Below are 24,754 nucleotides of genomic sequence, written 5' to 3'. Positions count from 1 at the left end.
GCAGGGGGCTGAGGTCTGCTCTTATTTCAGGAGGGCACACGCCACCCTTGGCGATGGCTTCAGGGCGGTCTCTCCCACCCAGCAGCGACAGCAGTGAAGGAGCAGCGGCCTCGGGTAAGGAGGCCAGCCCTGAACCGCTAAGGCCGCCGGGCCGGGACCCGCGGGCCGCGCCTGGGCGCCCCCTAAGGGCGCAGGGCTGACTATTCCCGCGAGTCCTGTGGCCTCTGGTTAACTGGGATCTGAGAGCAACGTTTGCTCTGCGGTTCCCGGCCCACTAGAAAGCCCTCATTTCAAATGAAGTCTACATAGACAAACAGTCTGGTTCCGACTGTGACGCCAGTCCCCTCGGTGACAGCTTTCTGAGCTCTGCACAGGGGCTCTGGCTGCACAGGGCCCGTCTCCCTCCCGGCCTTTTTCTTTGCCACCTGCTCCCTGGGGAGCACTGACCGTGCGTCTTGGCCAGGTTCTGACACTGAAAACCAGGAGGAGAAATGTTGTGCAGGAGGAGGAAACAAGAATAAATCCTTATTTAAAAGCCCCAAAGCAGAAGAATTACTGGGCAAGATTAAAAAAACAAAAACAAAACAAAACCCATCCTATCAAAGAATAAGCTCTTTGGGAAAACCAGTGACCAAAAATGAGTCTCTTGAAGCCAACACACTGAACTCACCATCCACATTCTCAAGCTAGAGAACCGAGTGTGACTATTTACTATTAACAAAATCAACATCATGTTGCAAGAATCAGGGTGGACCCTTCAGCAAAGCAGAAGATAGAATGTCCTAACTCGCCCCTCCCCACCGAGGAGCTTCACGGTCCGAGCCTCCTAGACTCCTCTTTTTCTGCTTAGGGTGTTTGATGCTGATGACCAAAGCGGAAGAGGACGATGACCACCAAGCTACCTTGGCTAACCACCCCCTTTGATCGTCACGGAGCCCACTGGATATAAAGCAGACACACTGGTGCTGAAAGCCTGGTATCATGCAGCTTTCCTAAGGTGTAGTTTGTGGCCAAAAAAAGGACAAAGCTGAGGCAACAATGAACCACAAGGAGGGATTCTCCGAGAGGGAGGCACCAAGGCTACGACACAGATGCTGTCACAAGCTCGCTGAAATCCTGAACCTAGAGTGCCACAGACATACGCCATCACACACACACTCACATTTAGAAACCAAGGGAAGTGAAAAGCTTTGCAATGACTTAGCACAGTCAATAAAGATGGGAAATTCATGTAAAGCAGTTCCCGGCTTTCACCGAGAGTCTGGTCTTCTTTCTGGTCCATATTCTTCAGATGACAGTCCTGATTCCCTACATCATTCTGTCTGTAGAGACGGTGTCTTAGGATGTAGGGAGCATTTATTTATTTTCTTTATTTTTTTGTAGGGAGCATTTAAAAAACACTGACTGATGAGCTCATGGGTCCCTGAAGAGTCTGTCGTACCAGACTGGACTTCGGGGTTGTTAGTTCCAGATGTGGCTCTGAGCCTAAAATGTTGGGGTAAACTACCTGGTCTTCTTTATTTAAACACAAAATGAAAGGGAGATAGTAAGAGCTTACCCACTTGAAGGTATCTAAAAATGTTGTTTAACATTTTGCTGAGTCTCTGCTGCAACACGCAAGCTTCTCCAGTTGCAGCACTCGGGCTTGGCTGCCCTGCAGCATAAGGGATCTCAGCTCCCAGCCAGGGATCAAAGCCAGGCCCCCAGCGCTGGAAGGCGGCCTCTCACCCCCTGGACCACCAGGGAAGTCCTGAGGGTACTTTATGAACACTAGAGAAGAAACGCCTTCCTGCACCCTCCTTCTATGGCTCACTTGACACTGAACCCCTTAGGGCCACCGTTTCAGCAGAACCTGAACACTGATCATCGGTCCTTAATGTCATTGATTATGTCATTCCCGAAGGAGAAGATTCTGTGTAGTCTCTACTTCCCTAATAAGAACTCCGCTCACAATGGGAAGACTTGTATCCTTAATTTCTAAAATAAAAAGATGTCAAATTCTCTAATATGTATCCAGAGGATCTGTTTTCTAGCTTCCTGCATGAAACTTTGTACACTGTTTAAATCTAATTTTTCCAGTTTCTATTACTTAAAAAGTCTTTTTATTATATATATATATATATTTACTTTTATTGGAGTGTAACTGATTTACAATGCATTAGTTTCAGGTGCACAGCACAGTGAACCAGTCACACACATGCTGCTGTCTGCAGCCGCCAGGCTCCTCTGTCCATGGGATTCTCCAGGCAAGAGTACTGGAGTGGGTTGCCATTCCCTCCTCCAGAGGATCTCCCTGCCCCAGGGGTCGAACCAGAGTCTCCGGCATTGCAGGCGGATTCTTTACCCCTGAGCCACCTGGAAAGCCCAGTCACACAGAGATAAACATCCTCTCTTTTAAGATTGTTCTCCCACGCCGGCCGTCAGAGAGTGCAGAGCGGCTCCCTGCACTATACAGAAGGCCCTCATTAGTCATCTACTCTATACATAGTACTGTGTATATGTCAACCCCAACATTCCATCTTATCCTTCCCATCACCAGGTTTCACCCCTTTCTTCTTAACCTGGAAGTCAGAAGGAAAAGCATTCTTTCATTTGTGAAACATGCAATACAGATTTCTTAAAAACCTACTATATGTTCAAGAGTAAGCTTGGAGCAAGCCAGATACACGTCCGCTGCTCATGGGCCGGAGCGCTGGTCAATCGGGGGGCTCAGCAGCCTTGACCTCACTGAGAACAATGGCCAGCCCCCCGAGTCGGGTCAGGCTGCAGAGCTTACGGCAGCCACACAGAGGAGGAGAAAACCACTCTGTCTGACCCTAGAAATACCTCGATTTTCAAATTGTGATTTTTCAAGGACTGTGGGACCTGAAGGTGCCACCCAGCCACCGTCAAAACCCCTTCTGACCGTGGCCCAGGCCACACGAATGCTGCTTTGTTCTCGGACGCTCAGCAATTGCTTGGATGGTCGCTGGTGTTTAAGACACTAGGCCTGGCGGCCCTCGGGTTCAGGGGTTGTGCTGAGCCGGGGGGACGGAGGAGCCGAGCCAGGGGATTCCCCCGTCATCACTGGCCCCCACCACGCCCTCCCCCGGGGCGTCAGCCCTCACGAGCATGACTCTTCCCCGCACTGTGTGATGGCGTGAGCAGCGCCCCAGCCAACACCTGGATGCTTGGAGCGAAGCTAAGAGCTGCCACCATGGAGATACGACTGTGTCCACCCACTATGGTGTCCACCCCGAGGGCTGGACAGCCGTCCTCAGCTGCTGTTCGTGAACATGGGCTGAAGGCCTACCGTCTCGCATTTATTTGCTTGGAACAGATATGCATTAACCACCTGGTCTTAGCCATTGGTATTCTTTCTAATGTTACTACAACTTAGCTTTCCCTAAGAGCTTATAAATGAATAGCTCTCCACATAAACTGGGAGCATGCAAACTGGAAATAGAAATAATGTAACTCTGCAATGCGGATGGACTTAAGAGATCATCATACTACATGAACTGAGTCAGAGAGAAAAAGACAAACAGCGTATGATATCACTTATAGTTAGTGAGTTAGAGTTAGTTGTTTAGTCATGTCTGACTCTCTGAGATCCCATGGACTGTAGCCCGCCAGGCTCCTCCGTCCATGGGCTTCTCCAGGCAAGAACACTGGAGTGGGTAGCCATTCCCTTCTCCAGGGGATCTTCCTGACCCAGGGATTGAACCTGGGTCTCCTGGACTGCAGGCAGATTCTTTACTGTCTGAGTCACTAGGGAAGCCCATGATATCACTTAATGTGGAATCTGAAAAAAATGATACAAATGAATTTACTTACAAAACAGAAGTAGGCTCACAGACTCAGAAAACAAACTTAGGGTACCAAAGCGGAGAGGTGAAGGGGATGAATTAGGAGTCTGAGGTTAACACACACACACTCCTATGTATAAAGTAGATAACCAACAAGGACCTACTGCCGAGCACAGGGAACTATCGTTAATATCTTGTAATAAGCTACACTGAATAAGAATCTGAAAAAGAAAACACACATACACGTATAACTAAATCGCTTGTGGTACACCTGGAACATTGTAAATCAACTATACTTCAATAAAAAAAAAAGAAAGAATTTAATTTTGAGGAGGTAGTTGTGGAGAGTGCTTTGGAAAAACTAGTCTCTGAAAATTATCCTGCACTTGGATAGGTAGAGAACCCACCTGCCAACGCAGGAGACATAAGAGACGTGGGTTCGACCCCTGGGTCAGGAAGGTTCCCTGGAGGACGGCATGGCCACCCACTCCAGTATTCTTGCCTGGAGAATCCCAAGGACAGAGGAGCCTGGCCGGTCACGGTCCATAGAGTCACAGAGTCGAACATGTCTGAATCAACTTAGCACTTGGATAGAAGTTCACTTTCTGGCTGAAATACCTATTACAGGTCACAAACTATTTTGGTAAAGGTTTTGCCTTGAGTTTAAAACTGAGTAAGTCGAACTGAATCATGTCTCTGTATACCTTAAACTAACATAGCATTGTAAATCTACTATATTCTAATATAAAACAAAAGTTAATAAAAGTATCTGCTAAAAAAATAAAATAAAGCTGAGTAACTCTATTGATGCGTCTACTTCATCAGTGACATTTCCTAAGTCCCTGCTGTGTACCAAGCAATGAAACCTGGGATATAGAGAAAGATAAAAGACAACTTCTAATCCCAATCTACTTTTTAGGTCGGGGAAATTGTCTCAAAGAGAATAAAGAATGTCTTCCACTCAGCTGAGCATGAAAAAGTGCTGTCAGAAATACTGACTGACCAGACGAGACGACGACTCACAACGGTCAACAGCAGATGCCAGGCGAGACAGGATGCGATATGTGTCTCCTTTCTCCTGCCACCTGGGATCGAACGGGAGCCCAGCAAGTCCAGCCACGGAGCCCCGAGGCCGAGAAGATCCCGGCCAGGGTGACCGCTTAGCTGGCACACTGCTCTGAGCTCTGAGACCCCATCACGTCCCTGCTGGTCTGGGCCTTATCCGGGAAGCAGCAGTTACAGGCCCAGTGACCTCCTCAGCTCAGACCAGACCTTCCCAGCTCTGCACGTGTTTTCAGGTGATGCAGTGGATGGGACCAGTCTACCGTCTTGGAAGCCACGAGGTAAAGACAGTATGGGGATCATGACCCCACACACCTACCTCTTCCTCTGTGAGAGTCACCTCTGTCCTGGTGGGTGACAGCAAACGGCATCGGTCACCTTGCTTCCTCTTTAAAAGGTGGGGGTATGAGCCAATAAATAAACCTTTTATTTTGGCCTCTCTTGGGTCATCAGTTTGCACTGGGCAACTTAGAATTATCTCCACGGATGCAAATTATGTTATCTCATAGTAAGGTGAGAAGGGTTTCCAGGTGGCTCAGTGGTAAAGAATCTGCCTGACCGTGCAGGAGACACAGGAGATGTGGGTTTGATCCCTGGGTCAGGAAGATGCCCCGGAGGAGGAAATGGAAACCCACCCCAGGATCCTTGCTGGAGAACCCCATGGACACAGGAGCCTGGGGGACTTCAGTCCATGGGGTTGCAAAGAGTTGGACACAACTGAGCATAGTTAGGTGAGAAAAAGAAAAAAGTAATAGGATTTTAAGAAAACAAACAAAAAAACAGTGAGGACCGGGACTCTGGAATCTATTCTATCACACACAGAGAAATATCCTGCAAGATAGGGCATTTTTTCACTTTTTCTTTTTCTCAACCAGCTTAACCAACTGATGTCTGCTTATGGACACAATTTGAAGGGGAAAAAATCAGGTAGCAGATTGGAAGAATTTTGGTCAGCTGCAGCTTTCACTTTAGTTCCGTCATTAGCTTTTCATGAAATCAGGACGCAGCTTCAGCGTAGGACAACTTTTAGGAGACGCCTACTTGCTTCCCTGGTGGGTCAGATGGCAAAGAATCTGCCTGCAATGCAGGAGACCTGGGTTTGATCCCTGGGTCAGGAAGATGCCCTGGAGGAGGGCATGGCAATCTACTCCAGTATTCTTGCCTGCAGAAGCCCATGGACAGAGGAGCCTGGCGGGCTACAGCCTATGGGGTCACAGAGAGTCGGACACGACTGAGCGACCAACACACTGGTTGAACTAAGTCAGCTGCCGCTCCTGTAGAATCTCCTCTTCTGGGTGAGGAGCCCAGAACCCCGAGATGCATCCCAGCCCCTCCTCTGCACCCGAGGTCTGTGCCCCGTGACACGTCCACACCCATCTCACTCCTGTCTTCAAGGCGTGCTAAATCCACTGAACACAGTTTCTAGTCCACTTTCCAAGTCGCTACAGGGAAGGCAAATCCCCTTCAGTCACGCGCCTCTACCCCTTTAAAAAGCATCCGGACTTTCTGCAGGATGAAGAGTGTGGTCCCCAGTTTTCGCTGCCACTGCATCCCCGTGACCGGGACAGGAAGTGCTCAGCATCTGCGGAGGGCCTCTCGCCTGCCTCTCCGGCCACATCCCCTGCGGTGCCCCGACGGTCCCCGACCATCTGCCCGCCTGCCTCCCATGTTTTGCACGCGCGGCATCCTGTGTCTTAGGAGGCTGGACCCGCGAGGGCTCACACCGACTCTCACCACATCCACCTGGAAAGCCCACCTCATCTTTCAGTCCACACAGCCCCTGGCCTCAGATGAGTACACACGAAGCCTCAGCCATCTCCAGGATCCCAGAGGCTTGGGGCTGGAGCCTTGAGATAGGAACATCTCAAGGGATACTGACCCCAGCAATACAGGAAAAAACCTGCGATCGGAACACCGCAGGCTTCAGACTCAGGGGCACAGGGTCAGCGTTTGGGGGAGGCCCTGATCTGATTTCACATCCATCCTGGGTACAACAGGCTTTGGGGGCTGGCGTGGGTGCCCAGTGGTGAATTACCACATCCCTTCCAAAGACTGATTATTTATTGCTTCTAAGGGGAACTGAAGTTTTCCATTCAGAGATTGGAAACTACTTGGACTTTACAGCCCAAAACTATTCATGATTCTTTAAACATGAACTCTTGGCCAGACCTGATTTACATCTAACCAGAAAGCCACGCTTTCCTTTCTTCCTTAAGCCACAAACAAACGTAGTTTTAAGGGACATTCAACTAGGTATCCCCTGATGCTCAGGATCCTGAAATGGTCAACATACTCATTAAAACAGAGAGTGCGGTTCTGGTAAACACAAGGCCCAACTATTCAGAAAGATAACCTGTGAAGTTCGGGTGTTTCGAGCACTTCAGAACTGCCCTGCTCCCCCCGGCCCACGCCCCCGACCACCCATCCATAGGATTTGGCAGAGAATATAACAAATTTGAAAAAAGATGAGGGAAAGATAAAAGCGATGAAAACGAAACATGGCTGATGGTTAATCTCCGCATCTTCAAATGTCACGCAGTTCTTCAACTAATTTAAAATACCACTGAAGTGAGATGACTCTCTCTAAATATTTTATCACTGAGATGCTGTAAGATTTCTTACACACACATTACCACATTTTTCATTTAATTACTGATCAAATGCATGAGTTGAAAAGACTAAGATCTTGCCATAAAGCAGAATAATTTGTGAGATGACAGCAAGCAGGCCTATGCTATATGTTCCTCGCCATTTAAAAAAAAAATGCTCTTGGGTAAAAGACACAGACTTAGTTGAATAGAACTCTCCTATTTCTTGTGGTTAATATAGAAACCACACAGGTCCCAGGGCTGGCATAGTAAACCTTTGAACACTACATCTATGAAATTCTGTTGTCTTTTTAAATTTTCAGTAACATTTCTTTTTGCTATATTTATCACATTTTCCAAAATATGAAAATGTTCCTTTTCTTTTAAATGTTGACTACATGTGAAAAATTAACTCTGGTTCTATTACTTCAAACTATGCCTTTATTAGCAACAGTTGTGCTGTGCTGTCAAGAAGAATTTTAAAACGAAAGTACCAAATTTGCAGCGTAGACACATCTGTTTTACTTTGCAGTATGTTTTATTGTTTTATTTCTTAGGATATGAATTCACAACTATCTTATAACTGAAGACTAAAGAAAAAACATATGTTGGTAAATCTGATTTCTGCATTTTTTTCATTCAAGGGAAGTTGCCTCCCTCAGCTGTCTGCCAATAAGTAATAAATGCACTTGGCAAAAAGTTTATTTAAGTTGGCTTTATTAAGCCAACAAAATACAGAAATCAAGTACGGGACAGGCAGAAAAATCTGTTCCTTTGAAGTCAATAAAAATCCATCTCCTTAATCCTTTTTTTATTCCAAGCAGTGGTGATTTTTCTCAGCTGACTCACTGGGAACCTTGATTTAGCTAATCTGTCTTGCTTAGTTATCTTTCTTCTCCAAAGCTTTCCTAAAGAAGCATCCTTTCCCCTTGACAACCGTCATCTTTTATGCTTGTATAGTGTGCATTTGGTTATAAACATACTCTAGTTAATCCTGATAGAGATTTAAGAATCAAGTTTTTAATTACTCTCCATATTTTATAAGAACAAAAACAGCAGTAGCTTGCAAGCTGAAACAAAAGATACAGAGAAACGACCAACAGCAGATAAGGTGGCGAAAATGTGACCCCATGCATCCTTCCCGACCCTCTGTCACAGCTTTCCATCAGGGTTGCCCACTTGTTACAGCCGTCAGTCATAACTCCTTCTCCACGCCCCAGTCCACCCACTAGAGAGCTACAACTCAGCCAGGACCACACAGGAAAACATGACCAAGCTGGAAGATCTCAAGATTAGAAAAGAAGATTCTTCCCTTTTGGAAAAACAAAAACATGGATGGACTTCAAGGCACTCAAAGGCCGGGATCATTTAATCACTTGGATGAGGAAAGGATTCCTTACCTAAACTGAAGAGCACCAAGAACTTGAGACACACGAACTCTCGCTGATCGAACTGCAGAGAACGAAGCTTCGCCACCAGGTCCTGTGCGTGGCTCATGAGGTTGTTGAGTGTGGCCCCCGCCTGCGAGGCTACGACGGAATAGTCCACCTGCAGCACAGAACCGCGTCTTAGTGGGAAACTGCACACGGAGCAGTGGCAAGTCTCTATTTATTACTGTTTATTTAGACTTCATACACATACACATACACACATGTACACAGACATGGGGCTTTCCAGGGGGCTCAGAGGTAAAGAATCTGCCTGCCAATGCAGGAGACTTGGGAAACACAGGTTCAATTCCTGCGTCGGGAAGATCCCTCAGAGGAGAAAAGGGCAACCCACTCCAGCATTCTTGCCTGGAGAATCCCATGGATAGAGGAGTCTGGTGGCCAAGAGTCCATGGGTTCGCAAAGAGATTGATGTGACTGAACACACATACCACACCATATATACACATATATAAGTGTGTGTGTGTGTGTGTTGTGTGTGTGTGTGTGTATTTTTTCCCCTTGAGACTTTTAAGCGCTACAGGCAAAATCAGATTCATAACACAGGATACTCTGCCCATGAAAGCAGTTTAAGACACAGTCTGTTATGATAAATTGTATCATAATCTTTCTGACCAACCCCATCATTCTGATGAGCTTTGCAGGAAGCAGGTCTTGAAGACCTCAATTGCACATGTAGATATCTTTATCTTTTTTCCTATTGTGACATGACATTATCACCTAAGATGAAAATTGTTAACTCATGAATAAGTTTAAAGGAAAATACACTGACCATAAAAAGTGAATCCAGAGCAGCATTCTAAATGTATGCTCAGTCGCTAAGTGGTGTTCAACTCTGTGAGACCCCATGGACTGCAGTCCGCCAGGCTCCTCTGTCCATGGGATTCTCCAGGCAAGAATACTGGAGTGGGTTGCCATTTCCTCCTCCAGGGGATCTTCCCAACCCAGGAATCGAAGCTACACCTCCTGTATCTCCTGCATTGGCAAGCGATTCTTTACTACTGCACCACCTGGGCAGCCTACATTCTAAGCGTATACAAAGTTAATTAATGAGGCAAGTGATGGCAGAGATGTGTTTATTACTTCTCTATTTTTTAAATACTATTTATTAAAATTATTAAGAGACCTCATTTTAAAGTAATCATCATTCAAGACTCTATGCTTACAGAAGATGAAGGTATCAGTTCAGTTCAGTTCAGTCGCTCGGTCGTGTCCGACTCTTTGCGACCCCATGTACTGCAGCATGCCAGCCTCCCTGTCCATCACCAACTCCTGGAGTCTACCCAAACCCATGTCCATCGAGTCGGTGATGCCATCCAACCATCTCATCCTCTGTCGTCCCCTTCTCCTCCTGCCCCCAATCCTTCCCAGCATCAGGGTCTTTTCCAATGAGTCAACTCTTCACATGAGATGGCCAAAGTATTGGAGTTTCAGCCTCAGCATCAGTCCTTCCAATGAATACCCAGGACTGATCTCCTTTAGGATGGACTGGTTGGATCTTCTTGCAGTCCAAGGGACTCTCAAGAATCACACTGAGATTAATCTTTGGTTTGAGTGAGTGAGTGATGGTGACTCAGTTGTGTCTGACTCTGCGACCCCATGGACCCACCAGGCTCCTCAGTTCATGGAATTCTCCAGGCAAGAATACTGAATACTGGAGTGGATTGCCATTTCCTCCTGCAGCTCCTAAGTTTGCTGCTTCCTAAAAAGCTACAACAACTAGTCACCCTCATGTGATTATTAATACATCACTCTCTAAAGACACAATGATCTTATTTATGAGAAGAATAATTTCTTAATTTGGAAAACAAAAAAGGCTTATTTTCTTCTCCATTAAAAAAAAAAGCAGCAGCAGATGCATCCATCTCAGATTATTCACAGGGACACCGAAAGTCCGACCTACAATAGTGAGTTAAGATGTTGGGGCTGCTGTCAACGGCAGAACCGGCTCTGCCGCTGCAATTACAGCATAATGGGAGAACCTGGTTGGTACCTGCCGCCCCCATCCTTTTCTTCACTGGCGAGCTCTCAGGCAACCAGATACTCTTTTAGGTGCATTTAATATTTGCAGCAGCAGCAAATTTGTCTGGGAGGCAAGTCCTCATCTGCCACTCACCCGGAGCAGACTGTATTAAATTTTTATATTTATTGACATTTCATTACCATAATTGACTGCACTTGCTTCTCTAGGAGAAGGCACAGGGCTGCCTCCTAAGCAGGAGAACGAGTCCCTAGAGGAGAATTTGCAATTAAAAACAAGGCAGAATGGATTTTTTTTTTTATTGTGTAAATATGATGAGTTGAATTTTCAGCTTTAACTAGAGAATACTGGGTGCACAGAAACCTTTTTTTCGAGAGGGAGAAAAATTATGAGTCAGTGGAAAGACGACCCCCCAAAGGTGTCAATCAGTTTACAGAGAGTCAACTGCGCATGAAAAAGCCCCAGTCCATGCGCGTCTTCGTGAGGCCCCCGCGTCCCACCACACCGTCCTCCTCGCCTGGGCCAGGTGCCCGCATCTCCCCCTGAATTCACACATCAGCTGCTCTAAGTGCTCCTGTGGCTTCTGCCTCGGACCGTGTGAAAGGAAGGGCCAGCACACAGGCGGCCTGAAGCCTGAGCTGGAGGCAGAGGGGCCCAGCGGAAGGATGCCGCGGACCACTGCAGGGTCGCCCGCCGGGTATGCCCAGGGATGCCCCAACCTTCGCTGAACCAGGTCCCCGACAGGAGACCTTCCTACTCCAAGGACGTTCTTCTTACTTAGCAGGGGTGGCTCAGCTCCAAATCCCCTGGGGACTGCACAAGGTCTGACGACTCCTCTAAGAAGAAGAATATAAATCCTACAGGGACAAAGGCGGGGTAGAACAGGGAATGGCAGCTAGGGTCAGAGGTGGCCCCGGCAGAGCAGGAGCGGCGGGCGGGGCCAAGCCCCCGAGAGGCGGGGCCAAGCCCCCGAGGGGAGGGGCCAAGCCCCCAAGAGGAGGGGCCAAGCCCCCGAGAGGCGGGGCCAAGGCCCTGAGAGGAGGGGCCAAGCCCCCGAGAGGCGGGGCCAAGCCCCCGAGGGGAGGGGCCAAGGCCCCAAGAGGAGGGGTCAAGCCCCCGAGGGGAGGGGCCTGTGGAAGTCTCGGGAGGGCCCGCCCCTTCCTGCCCTCCTCTCAGTGAGGCGTTCAGCCTGCTAACAGTAAGCGGCCACGCACTCCCACCATCATTAAGAAATGAGAACAGTTGGGACAACATTGCCAACTTAAACTTGGAATCACCAGCTGAAAGCATCGTCACTATAGCTTAGAATGCACATAACACATTAAAAAAAAAAGTCACCAGTCAGCCCTACACCTGCAAAGAGTACTAAAACAAGCCACAAATATGTTGGTACTGGAGAAGGGAATGGACGCCCACTCCGGTATTCTTGTCTGGGAAATCCCACGGACAGAGGACGGTGGTGGGCTACAGTCCACGGGGTTGTAAAGACCCGGGCATGACTGAGCAGGTGGTTCTTTTTTTATTATTAAGATGGGGTTAATTCAATTCTGCTATGTGTGTGGTTCTAACAGGAAGGCAGTAAGTTACAAAAGTAAAACTTCATAGCTGCAAATGAAGTACACTGTAACTGAAAGGACTCTAAATTCAATTTTTTAAAAAGATGGGTAAGTTAAAACTTTCCAGGTGTAGAGACTGAACAGGTAGGAAATACGTTCAACTGTTAGAATTTCATACTTGGAAACATAACACCCTTTAAGAGAAAGGAACTGAAATGGTTTCACGGGACTCTGAACTATTCAGGTGGACTTCGGGAAATCAATTAGCACACGGACAACTTTATCGCTATATATTTATATACAGGTTAATGCAAGAGCTCAAACATGCTCATGAAGTGGGGGCTTTGATAACTTCTCCTTCAAGGATAATTTATCAAATCACATGGCTCTGAAGGAGGAGCAGTGATTTATTCCTGAAACAGCGCCCAGATCTGCAACTTCTTTACATTTTATTACAAACATAATTATATTTTCATTGTCGAATGTGGAGTTTGCGCTCACCGCAGGAGCAGCTGGCCTTGTCTTTTATGTACTTAGTAAAATTAATTTATTACTCCCTTACCCAGAATCTTTGTGCCATTAAATTCAAGGGAGATATTGAAGAAATACTATAAGTGGATGTCCCTTTTGGATAAATTTTGCTCATCATGAAGGGAGCAACAGTTTTAGTTAAATTGCTTTCCATTCTGATAGCTGAAATTTTTGATGGCTTGTATGCTGGCAGATGCCTGTCTTTTTAATACGATACACAATAACAGAAGATAATGAAAAAGGTGCCAGCAGGCCCTTCCCATAGGAAAATGTTACAGCGGCTGTTCATTAACGACAAGATGCAAACCACTAAAAGCCGTACCACTTCAAAATCCTCTGTTGCTATTTGATATATGCACTTTCAGCCACACGTTTTGTGTGCATGTGGTTTAAAAATACTGAAAAGAAACGAATTATCATCATAGTGATAAGATGCTAAATATTGATATATAGAATTGATCTGGCGATGCTTAATGTTACTGACAATCATTTTTTCCTTTTGGCTTAAAAAGGTAATTTAATGTACCCTTAGAAAAGCCAGAAGAAAAGACAGAATTAAAATAGCTAACTTCAGGGTTAAGTAAGAAGTTCCCTTGTGATAGCAAAACACGAAGTAGCAATAATTGATACTAAAGAGAGAAATGCAATCCACTCCTTGACCGTTCTCGGTTTGGACAATCGGGGGAAGAAGCGCACTTTCCCTCCTGTTTACATGGTAATTGCCTTTACCCAGGGTCAGCACTTAGTGCAAAATGGAACGTGAAATGAGGAGCATTTCTAAGAGCAGGAATGGAAGTGCTCTGAGAAAGAACCGCACAAACCCATTTGATTTCTGGAACTCGGAAGGACGAAATCAAATTAATTTGTGGGCTGAGTCCTGTTCTTCTAATGTAGCTCCCCGTGGGGCCCGGGAGGGTGGGGGTTGGGAGGCAGGCCGTGATGAGGCTCTGAAAATGGGTACACTTCTTCCAAAGACCCGGGTCACAGGCTGGAAACGCTCAATGGAAATTCAAAAGATGGGGACGTCAAGCCCGCTGAGGCTTGATTCTAGAAAGCCTTTTTCTCAGGAGCAGGGCAGGAAGCAGGGGCCAGGCAGTGATGGTGGCTGATCCGATCTGCAAAACTCTGAGACAGTGCTTGCCTTAACTTGATTGGGAACATGTGATTTATCTATAATTCAGCAAATGATGTGGAAACAGCCTTTCACTTTCAAATACGCACTGCCAGGCTTTCACAGCACATAAACATTTATGGTCGGATGTAAAAGATCACGGTGCCTGAGTCCTGAATTCTGCAGCAGCCTTCAACACATGCCTGGAACAGCCCCCTGGACTAATCAGGTCTCTGTATCCCTTGCATCCATTTTAATAACCCATAGAAAACAGAAAACGGAGGCCAAGAACCAGGAGGGACATGCCAGAACCCGGTAAAGTTGGAATCAGGATCACTAGGTAGACTTTCTCTCCTACCAGAAGTCTTTCTTCCCTCAAGGCTTTGCTCAAATCTCACCTTCTGAATGTGACTCAGCCAACCCGTCCCGTTAACACTGTAACCCATGGCTCACATACCAACACAGCAGGGATGGACGCTGATTCCCCTTTACACGGCAGTTCCTTTTTTTTTTTTTAATTCAATAGCACTTTGACTTCTCACATTTATTAGGATTATTGATTACTGTCAGCTTCTCCTGCTAAAGCGTTAAGCCCCATTATCGTTGGAGTACTTTTCTGCTTTGGTGACTAATATATGCCAAAGCCACAGGACAGTGACCGAGGGACCCTGCAGAATGCTCAGAAAATAATTTGTGGACCAAAAAAATTTGGACCACAGAAAAATTTGTGGACCAAACAAATATCCATTCAAAAAGGAGAAGGACCTCTCAGTAATTTCCTGTTTCCATGCTCCTTTTCGATAATGACTGGCCAGGGGAGAGGGGGGCGAACTGAGCGAGTAGGCTTGACATACACTACCAGCCTGTGGAAACAGATCGCGAGTGGGAGGCTGCTGCGGAGGACGGGGCCTCAGCTCCCTGCTCCGTGCTGCCCGAGAGGACTGGGCCCATCCCACGGCAGGGGTGGGAGGGAGGCCTCGAGGGAGCGGATGGATCTACTGACCCATCAGTAGATGGATGGATCATCACAGCTGATTCACTTCCCTGTGCAGAAGAAACTAACGCAAGCGTGTAAAGCGGTTACGCTCCAATTTAAAAACAGAAAAAATAAAGGTGAAGGGGGAAAAAAACAGTGACCGACTCTTGAACACTGCCTTTCCTTCCCACTTGGTTGCCTTTAGGCCAAAGATATAGATGACTGACACAAGACCTGAATCAGTCTCTTCCACCAACACGATTCCAAAATATCAAGATTCCATCATTTCCAAGTTTGTTTTTTAATAGCTAACAAACAAGTGTGACAGATTCATGCAGAAGCTTGGGAAGAAACCCAAGATACAACCATTAATCCTGACTCAGCAATGGTTTTGCCCCTTCAAGGCTCCACTTGCAACCCCAGCAGGCCAGCAGGGGTGGGCTGCTGGGACAAGTTTCACTGTAACCACCCCAGTGGGAACAGGGCACCCCAAGTCAGCGCCTCTAGATTATATGCAGCCAATATATATCCCTTTCAAAGCGCAAAAGAGCTTCTGACCTAGCTGAATTCCTGCCATCCTGCACATGCTTAATAAAAAGACACTTCTTTTTTCCTTCTGGCGTCTGCACTCACTTGTTGCCCAGTAACCAGGAAGATGCAGCCCTCCTTTCCGTGAACTACTTGTCGGTAAATGTGGTCGAGAATTAAGAGCTCACTCCAGCAGTTCTGAAGCAGCTTCATTTGGTCATCCACCTGTAAAAGAAATGGGAAAAAAATGACTCTGGAACTCACCACCATTTTTTATTTTGCATGATTTTTTGTTGTTGTTGTTTTTTACACAAGAGAATCTACCATATAAGCCAGGAAAAACCACCAATGGTCACCAGATGCATTCACATCCTCCTTCCTAAAAGTCATTCTTTGCATTTGGACAAATGCATTTCAGGCCACAGAGAAATACTTAAGCAAAGTATCTGTAATCAATGAGTCGCTAGGAAAAGGTACTCCATCAGATGGGTCTGCTTGTCATGAGTAGATCTATTAGCATTTGCTAATAGGGCCAGGCGCCTCAGAGAGTCCTCAGTGGAACCCACTAAAAGGACCCCGGTTAGGGATTTCCCTGGCAGTGCAGTGGTTAAGACTCTGCCTTCCAATGCAGGTAAGTTGGCTTCCACCCCTGAACCAGAAACTAAGATCCATATGCCTCGGGGAGAAAGTCTGCACATCACAGTGAAGACCCAGAACAGCCAAAATAAAAATAAGATAGGAAAGAAAAGGAGAAGAATGACTCAAATACCCCAGGCTTGTGTATCCATCTAGAGGTTAATACACTGAGCCCAAGCTCAAATAGTATATGGATATCGGCTCAGTGGTAAGGAATCTGCCTGCAGTGCAGGTTTGACCCCTGGGTGGGGAAGATCCCCTGGAGAAGGGAATGGCAACCCACTCCAGGATTCTTGCCTGGAGAATCCCACGACAGAGGAGCCTGGGGGGCCCCAGCTCCTGGGGTCGCAGAGAGTGAGCAAGCACACACACATTAGTAAGCCCCCAAACCGCGAGGATTTATATGAAAAGCAATCAGCACGACAGTTCAAATGACTTTTGAATTTAGAGGCCCAGGGCCGTTGTCATCAGTCTCAGCTAGTCCACATCATGCTAGACTTTGACGAGAAGGTCACCAAGCCCAGTCTTGATGCTCACCTGCACTTGCTTTAAGATTTGGCCAATCCTCCCACAAACTACCTCCACTTCAGTTTCGGCATCTGAAACACGGGCCGACAACTGTACCTCCCTCCCACGTCAGCAGTGGGGAGTAAAAGGCAGAGGGCTGAGACACAGTGAGTGTTGAACCCACACGATGCCACCCCACTCCCAGGGGACCGCATTCTTGAATGCCAGCAACACACCTATTCAGGTACAGGTCACATATCCACCGTCAGATGTGGAGGGCATATGGACCCATTTCCAGGACTATTTGTAACAGCTTCTCTTCATTTTGTAACTGTAACCAGCCAAAGATCTTGGTGGGCCTGAATGTTGATACATCATGCTTTTACATAAATAACACCTGACATTTAGATGTTGTGTAACATCTAAAGAGTTTAAAAGAGCTTTGTGTATTGTTTATTGAATTCAGAGAGCCTGCCTATGGAGTTAACAGAACTGACATCATTTTCTTCAATTTACAGATGAGAAAATAGGGTCTCAGAGACCTAATTAGCTGGTCCACCTAGACGACTCCTTTCTCTCTCTGAAGTTCTAGGGTGTCTCCAAATTACACCAAGAGGTGCCAGATTCACAGATGTGGAAAACAGATGTATGGTTACCAAAAGGGAAAGGGAGGCGTGGAGGAATAAATGAGGAGTTTGGGATTAATATTCCACACGACTACATAGAGAATGGGCTTCCCTCGTAGCTCAGTTGGTAAAGAATCTGCCTGCAATGCAGGAGACCTGGGTTCAATTCCTGGGTTTGGAAGACCCCTCTGGAGAAGAAAATGGCAAGCCACTCCAGTATTCTTGCTTGGCTCCTCTGTCCATGGAATCACAAGAGTTGGGACACGACTTAGCGACTAAACTACCACATATAGAATAAATAAGCAACAAGGATTTACTGTACAGCACACAGAACAATATCCAATACCTTTAACAACCTATAATGGAAAATAATCTGAAAAGTATATGTATCTATGTATATAATTGCATCGGTTTGCTATACACCTGAAACTAACACAATACTATAAATCAATCACACTCAACTTAAAAAAAAGGAAAAAGGTGCTAGAATTTTCTAAACCAATTATTTTTTTCAAATTAACTCACTTTTAACAAACTCAATTTTTAGTGAGTATTCGATGAGATTTGGATGGTTGGGGAGTCTTAGGAAGTTTTCACTTATACATTAGCAGTGATATGAGCTTCCTGTTGTTCAGTCTCTAAGTCTTGTCCGACTCTTTGTGATTGCATGGACTGCAGCACGCCAGGCCTCCCTGTCCTTCACTAACTCCCAGAGTTTGCTCAAACTCATGTCCATTGAGTTGGTGATGCCATCCAACCAGCTCATCCTCCTCTGTTGCCCTCTTCACCTCCTGCCTTCAAAGTCTCCCAGCATTAGGGTCTTACCCAATGATATAAGCTTAGGACTGACTATTTCCATGAGTCTAGCAAACAGTGAATGTGGTCAAGACAGCACTGAACTTAGACTAAATCAAGGATTCCAGGCACAATTGTGCACTTTCCAGCTCCAAGAGCTTGGCCAGGCCACTTAGTTCTCTAACCCTTATCCTCTCACCTAAAAATACGCGAGATAGTTCTTGTAATGAGGATGGAGTGAATGAAGGGTGAGACAAGACATAAATGAAGAAACAGCGCCAAACACGAGGCTCCCATCTGGAAGACGGTATAGATCCTCTTTAGAGGGGAAAAGGCAACTGCAGAGACTGATGCTACTTTGTGATCAGGAAAACAGATCCAGAAACATCTCCATCAGAAATGATCGGAACTAGTCAGTCGGCTCTGACCAAGAGACTTCACTCCTGTAGTAAACAGACGTGAAGAGCCACTTACTTTTGGAGAGTAAGTGTCAGGTCTGGGGTGTGATGCTGAACGTGGCAGAGGCAGGCCCTCGCTTGTGGAAATGCCTCCTCTTCAGGGAGAATGCTCACCCACACTGGTGTGTGGGCTCATGAGAGCAGACGCTCAGATCCTTCTTCCCAGGAAAGCTTGGGCGCTGGGAGTGCAGGCTGGGCTGTGGCAGCAGCTGATGAAAACCCACCTCGCAGCTCTGAGCACGGCTCGTGTCAGAAGGCACGGGATTGTCTTCATGGCTACCCCTGCCCACACCCAGAGGCAGGAAGGAGACACACTGGCTTTGGAAATCTATTTCCTGGGTCCTCAGCTTCTTCGGACCTGGAGGAGGAAATGGCAGCCCGCTCCAGTGTTCTTGCCTGGAAAATCCCATGGACAGAGGAGCCTGCAGGGCTACAGTCCATGGGACTGCAAAGAGCCAGAAGTAACTGAGCAAGTAAGCACAGCTTCTTCGGGAGCTGCAATCATGGGTGAGATTGCGCACGTCCATTTCTCACGCTAGCACTTCATTTTCAGCTTTGTACTCTGCACTGTTCATGTCATCATTTCTTCTGATTCCACCAAGGGCTGTGCTTGTTTACCAATCTCCCCGCTTGTAGCTGGGGGTGCCCGGAAGCAGCAGCTCTTGGGGGGCCCAGCGCCACCTCAGCAGAAATACCCATGAGATAAATGGAGGGACATGTGACTGATGGAGGTACCTTCCCTCCCGCAAGTGCCTGCTTTCAACCTGTGTCCCTGGCACTTGGACCACAACAGCCAGAGCCACTCCTCAGGTGCGAGTGCCGGGCCCTCGAACACTCAGCTGACCCCACACATGGGCCGGAGGGTCTGGACCCACCGCCGGCCCTCAGTAAAGACTTCTTGACTAACTGTAATTTTAACACCCTCTCAGGCAACTGATCCCTTGTTTTAAGGCTCTCTGAGGAGGTTTTCCAGGCTGACATCCCATTTCAAAATTTCCATAATTGATTATGTGATATTTTATGTTATCTTGAAATTGGCGAGTATGCAGCTCCCCCGGGCTTCGGGCATCTTAGTTTGTACGCAGCTCTTTGAATGAAAGGACAAGTACGATGACCGACTCCTTCCTTATCTCCAGATAAGAGATGTTGGCAACTCCAAAGATAACGTCTCCTTAGAAAACAAGCTTACAGGTGATACGGTGGCGGGGGTAGGAAGGAGAAAAACCATCTCCTCCTTTTGAGTCAATTCTCTGGGTATTCATGCTGTCATCACTTTCGGGGGGTGTTTGGGAAGGCCAGACGGGGGACCGATGGAGCGTAATTTCCAGTCCACATCAGAACCTCTCGCTCGCTGGCAATGCCACCTCACACGGTCCTGCGTTATCAGCTGTAGTAAAAGGGAGGGCTTATCTCAGAAGCCTAGCTGCTCTGCGGCAACGACTCAGGCTGACGTCATGGATGAGCGTGTGAACCAGCACAGGCCTCTTGGGCTTGCCCGCACACCTCCCCAGACCCAGGAGGTTAATCATTAGAAACCTGTGCCCTCTCCTAAGTGCAGCGAGGCTGGCAAACAACGAGAAGAAGAAAAATGTGTGGATCTTTCTCAAGCCCACACTGAACTTATCAGAGCCTCTCTGTTGCCCCCTGGCCCTTTATCTTCTCACCGTCTGACCACGGAACTGTGAGTCCACGTTCCCTCTCCCAGGGGCCTTTACTTGAAAATCGACATCGTGAGTCACCGTGGTGTAGCTTTAAGAAAGGCATTTTTAGGAAAACATTCAACTGACATGGTCGGTAATTCAAAGTAGGCGTGAACCCATTTCCCGTTTCTGATCATTAAGTCTGATGCGTCCCGGGTCTCGTACCAGAGACTTGGGGGGAAGCGAAGGTGACCGGGATACGCCCTGCCTTCAAGAAAGTCACAGTCAAAGGAGACGCATCAGAAGAGTCCACCTGTTATTATAACCCCATGTGCACTGGATGCTGGGGCCACTTAACCCTGCTTCTTTCTTTTTTTTTCATTTAAACTTTTATTTTGTTTTGGGGCAGAGCCGATTAACAACACTGACAGCTTCAGGTGAACTCTGAAGGGACTCATTCTCCCCCAAACCCCACCCTGCTCCTTTCGTGGGGGGACTCCCCGGGGCTCAGGGAAGCTTAGGAGAACGGTGTGTTTAAGCAGGTCTTAATGTTGTAGTATCATTTAAGAATACACTTTGTTTTTTCTCAGTAGCTTCTGTTGAAACAACTCTTGGAACAAAACATTTAAAAAGCAGTGTGAAGATTCTTAAGATAACAGGTATACACCGCTACATTTAAAACGGATAGCCAACCAACAAGGAGCTCCTGCAGACACCGGGGACCCTGCTCCGGGAGAACAGGGACGTGGGCATGTGCGGCTGAGTGGCTCGCTGTTCCCCTGAAACGATCACAACACTGTTAATCGGCTCTACTCCAATCAAAATAAAAAGTCAGAAAGTTCATTATGATGACTGCAACATATGTTAGCCTATTTTCTGCTACATAAGTCAATAATAAACCACTTTATTACCTATATTGGGCTTCCCTGGTGGCTCAGCTGGTAAAGAATCTGCCTGCAATTTGGGAGACCTGGGTTTGATCCCTGGGTTGGGAAGATCCCCTGGAGATGGGAAAGGCTACCCACTCCAGTATTCTGGTCTGGAGAATTCTATGGACTGTATAGTCCATGGGGTCACAAAGAGTTGGACATGACTGAGGGACTTTCAATTATTATATATATTAAGTCAATAATAAACCACTTATTATCTTAAAGATTCTTCAGAATCATTATTAATAACATCCAGCTATTATTTCTGGACAAAAGAAAAAAAAAAAACCCTGAAGGTGGACTTCCATTCCTGACAATGATGACGTTTATAAAGGAATATTCAGAAGACAGAAAGGAAAGTCAACTCCCAAACAAACCAGCACCAACTTAGCCACTCTTGATGACAGCCTGCTTTGGGCAGGACAGACACACAACTACTTGGCCCGTTTACCGTCTTTATGAAGAACACTGACGGTTATCTGCAACCTCTGTAATAAACTGCTACAAAGTCCAAGAAGAAATGATTTCACATTAACAATGATTAAACAGGCACTAACAACATCACTGAACGAGAGCAGTAACAGCAGTCAAACTCCCCCGTCAATTGTTGCAAAACCCAACAGATTTATGAGCAGAAGTCCTTCCTCTCTCCGAGGACAGCTGAAGTGACTCTCAGTCTGGTGTGTTTGCTAGACGGTGTGGCCGCGGGGGCAGAGCACAAGCACTCACCTGGCAACACTCAGCCCCGGGCCGCAGCTCTTCTGCCCCTTTCTACGTTTCTCCAGCAAAGCAACAAAGGATTTCTTTTTTCTCCCCTTGGGATCAAAACTCTCTTCCTGGAGAGGGAAGCAGGAGGCAGAGGGGATTGACTGCAGGGTATCTGCCTCCTGTTTCCACTCCCACCAAGTCCCTTCCATGCAGGTCCCGACCAAGGCTCCATGGAAATCAGGACCGAGGCGAGTCCCCGTGCTTCCCTGTCAAGTAATTCATCACATGAAAGGTGTCGGTCGGTCAGTCCTGTCCGACTCTCTGTGACCCTGTGAACTGTAGCCCACCAGGCTCCTCTGTCCTTGGAATTCTCCAGGCAAGAATCCTGGCACAGGTTGCTATTTCCTTCTCCAGGAGATCTTCCGAACCCAGGGATCGGACCTGGGTCTCCCGCATTGCAGACAGATTCTTAACTGTCTAAGCCACCAGGGAAACCTCCAATTTATTACATACACAGTCACTAGAACGATCTGTTGCAGTCAGGCTATTCCTTCGGACACAAGACTCTTCCACGTTCCCTAGATTCCCCTCTGAGGACCTCTCCCGAAGCAGACCTCCCTGACCAGTGCTTGGGGAATGGGCACCACCAATCGGGGTGCCGACTGGCCCTGCATCCAGGAACTGAAGGGCTGAGTGGGCAGCTGACAGCTGGCAGCCTTGCTCTCTGGGGACATGGGCCACCTCCACACTATGGGGGGGAAGAGCTGGGAAACGAACATGCAAGCTGTCAGCAGAGGAAGGAGGTATAAGATTAAACAGACCAGCCCTCGATCTACCTCTTGAACGTCTCAATCCATGGGCAGAAGACGCACCAAGGGCCCGAGACCTCAGGAACCCTTAAGGGGACCACCCTGAACCTCGGGTCCAAGAGCAGGTGCCCATGACCATCACGAGTCATCAGAACAGGCTCAGCAAATCCTCGGTTTGGAAACGAGGGATCCTGCGACTTCTGCTTCAGGCTTTCCATCCAAAACACACACACACACACAAAATTTCTTTCAAAGTCAGATACTTCTGAAATTGTTTCATTTATCAAAAGTATTCAAGTTCCTGATACACGTTAATTCCCAGAAATGCTGAATTCAATATTCTTTTCTTTCTTTTTAAAAGATTTTTTTAAAATGTGGACCATTTTTAAAGACTTCATTGAATTTGTTACAATATTTCTTCTGTTTTATGCTTTTTTTTTGACTACAAGGGATGCACGATCTTAGCACCCTCAGGATTGAACCCACAGCCCCTGCACTGGAAAGCGAAGTTTTAACCACCGGACTGCCAGGGAGTATTCTTTTATTGAAAGATGTGCTAATGCCAGATATTCAGTGTCACTTTTTTATTTGTATACATATGAGGTAATTACATAAGTGAGAGACATATGTGAGGTTTGGAGGAAAAAGACTGCACAATGTATGTAACTGTGAAATATCACTTGAGACCTATTCATCAACCACACAATACAATCTAGCCATTTCTTTCAAACAGAATGGTAACTCGGAATACTCTCAAAATACTCTCAGAATTTGCCAAAGGGAAGGAAAACTTTTGCCTAGAGTTTCCTCTTCCTCTTCCCGCATTTCTTTTTTTTTCTTCTTCTTTTTTTTTTTTTTTTAATATTATTTTATTAGTTGGAGGCCAATCACTTCACATTTCAGTGGGTTTTGTCATACATTGACATGAATCAGCCATATAGTCACCCGCACTCCCCATCCCGATCCCCCCTCCCACCTCCCTCTCCACCCGACTCCTCAGGGTCTTCCCAGTGCACCAGGCCTGAGCACTTGACTCATGCATCCCACCTGGGCTGGTGGTCTGTTTCACCATAGATAATATACATGCTGTTCTTTCAAAACATCCCACCCTCACGTTCTCCCCCAGAGTTTCCCGCATTTCTAAAAGCTTCCAGCTGAAGTAAGCATTAATTGTAAGCTAACAGTGCGTTCACAGCACCGGGGGGCTCGGAGCAGGGTCTGCGCCCAGTGGTCCTGGCCGTGTTCTCTGTTTAGGTTCCAGGTCCGGCCACACAGAATCATAAGACCTGATTAAGAGGAGCGCCTAGATGTAAAAAGGCCATTTTTATTATGGAATCAATCACATCCCACTGCTTCAAAAGCACGTTCATATGCAAAGAGATGGGAAGAGAAGGGGGTTTCCGCCACTCAAGAAAGGTGAGCTGGGTCCATCCTTTCCATAAGAATAGCTTTGACAGGAAAACTCAGCAAGATGGGGTGATTCTTCTGAATGGTCGCAACCGTTTACAAAGTAAAGAAACAGGAATTAGTATATCGATGAATTTCATGGCCAATCCAGCTCCAGATTTGTGAGGCTGGCATTAAAAAGGATGGTCTGTACGGGGGCACAGTGAACCTAGGAGTCCTTCATCTTGTCAGATTATGGATATTTCTCAGTCAGCAGTCAGTCAAACAACACAGACTGGTGCTCAGTGCCGCTGAGACTTGATTGGAATAAGACGTAATTCTTGTGCTCAAGGAACTTACAAACCAACCAAGCAAACATGACATACTCGTGCAAAATAATCAATGCACAAGGCAGCATTTGAAGTGTTAGGCTCTGTGGACCCAATTATCAGAAAATAAACACACGTGTTTGCGTGTGTAAAATATGACATCTTACACACTGTCATGTATAAAATAGACAATCAACAAGGACCTGTTGTATAGCACAAGGAACCCTGTAATGATCTATGTCAGAAAAAAAATCTGAAAAAAAAAATATATATAACTAAATCATGGGAATATCAGACCACCTCACCTGTCCCTTGAGAAATCTGTATGCAGCTCTAGAAGCATCACTTAGAACCAAAATTGG

At 46.7% G+C, this 24,754-nt stretch overlaps 1 protein-coding gene across 2 annotated transcripts in view; it reads right to left on the bottom strand.

Annotated features, from left to right (window-relative positions):
- The window catches only part of NR5A2 (nuclear receptor subfamily 5 group A member 2), a 124,225-nt gene that overhangs the window by 32,671 nt on the left and 66,800 nt on the right, over nucleotides 1–24,754 (bottom strand). For both annotated transcript variants that reach the window (XM_065937270.1, XM_065937272.1), the window contains 2 exons: nucleotides 15,675–15,794; nucleotides 8,839–8,986 (listed from right to left, as the gene is read on the bottom strand). In XM_065937270.1, the coding sequence (XP_065793342.1) occupies nucleotides 8,839–8,986; nucleotides 15,675–15,794 (268 nt within the window). The remainder of the gene's footprint in view (nucleotides 1–8,838; nucleotides 8,987–15,674; nucleotides 15,795–24,754) is intronic.

The sequence above is a fragment of the Muntiacus reevesi genome, chromosome 5, assembly GCF_963930625.1.
Source record: "Muntiacus reevesi chromosome 5, mMunRee1.1, whole genome shotgun sequence".
Lineage (NCBI taxonomy): Eukaryota > Metazoa > Chordata > Mammalia > Artiodactyla > Cervidae > Muntiacus > Muntiacus reevesi.
The sequence above is the reverse complement of the archived record's forward strand: the minus strand, read 5'-3'. Positions and strand labels throughout refer to the sequence as shown.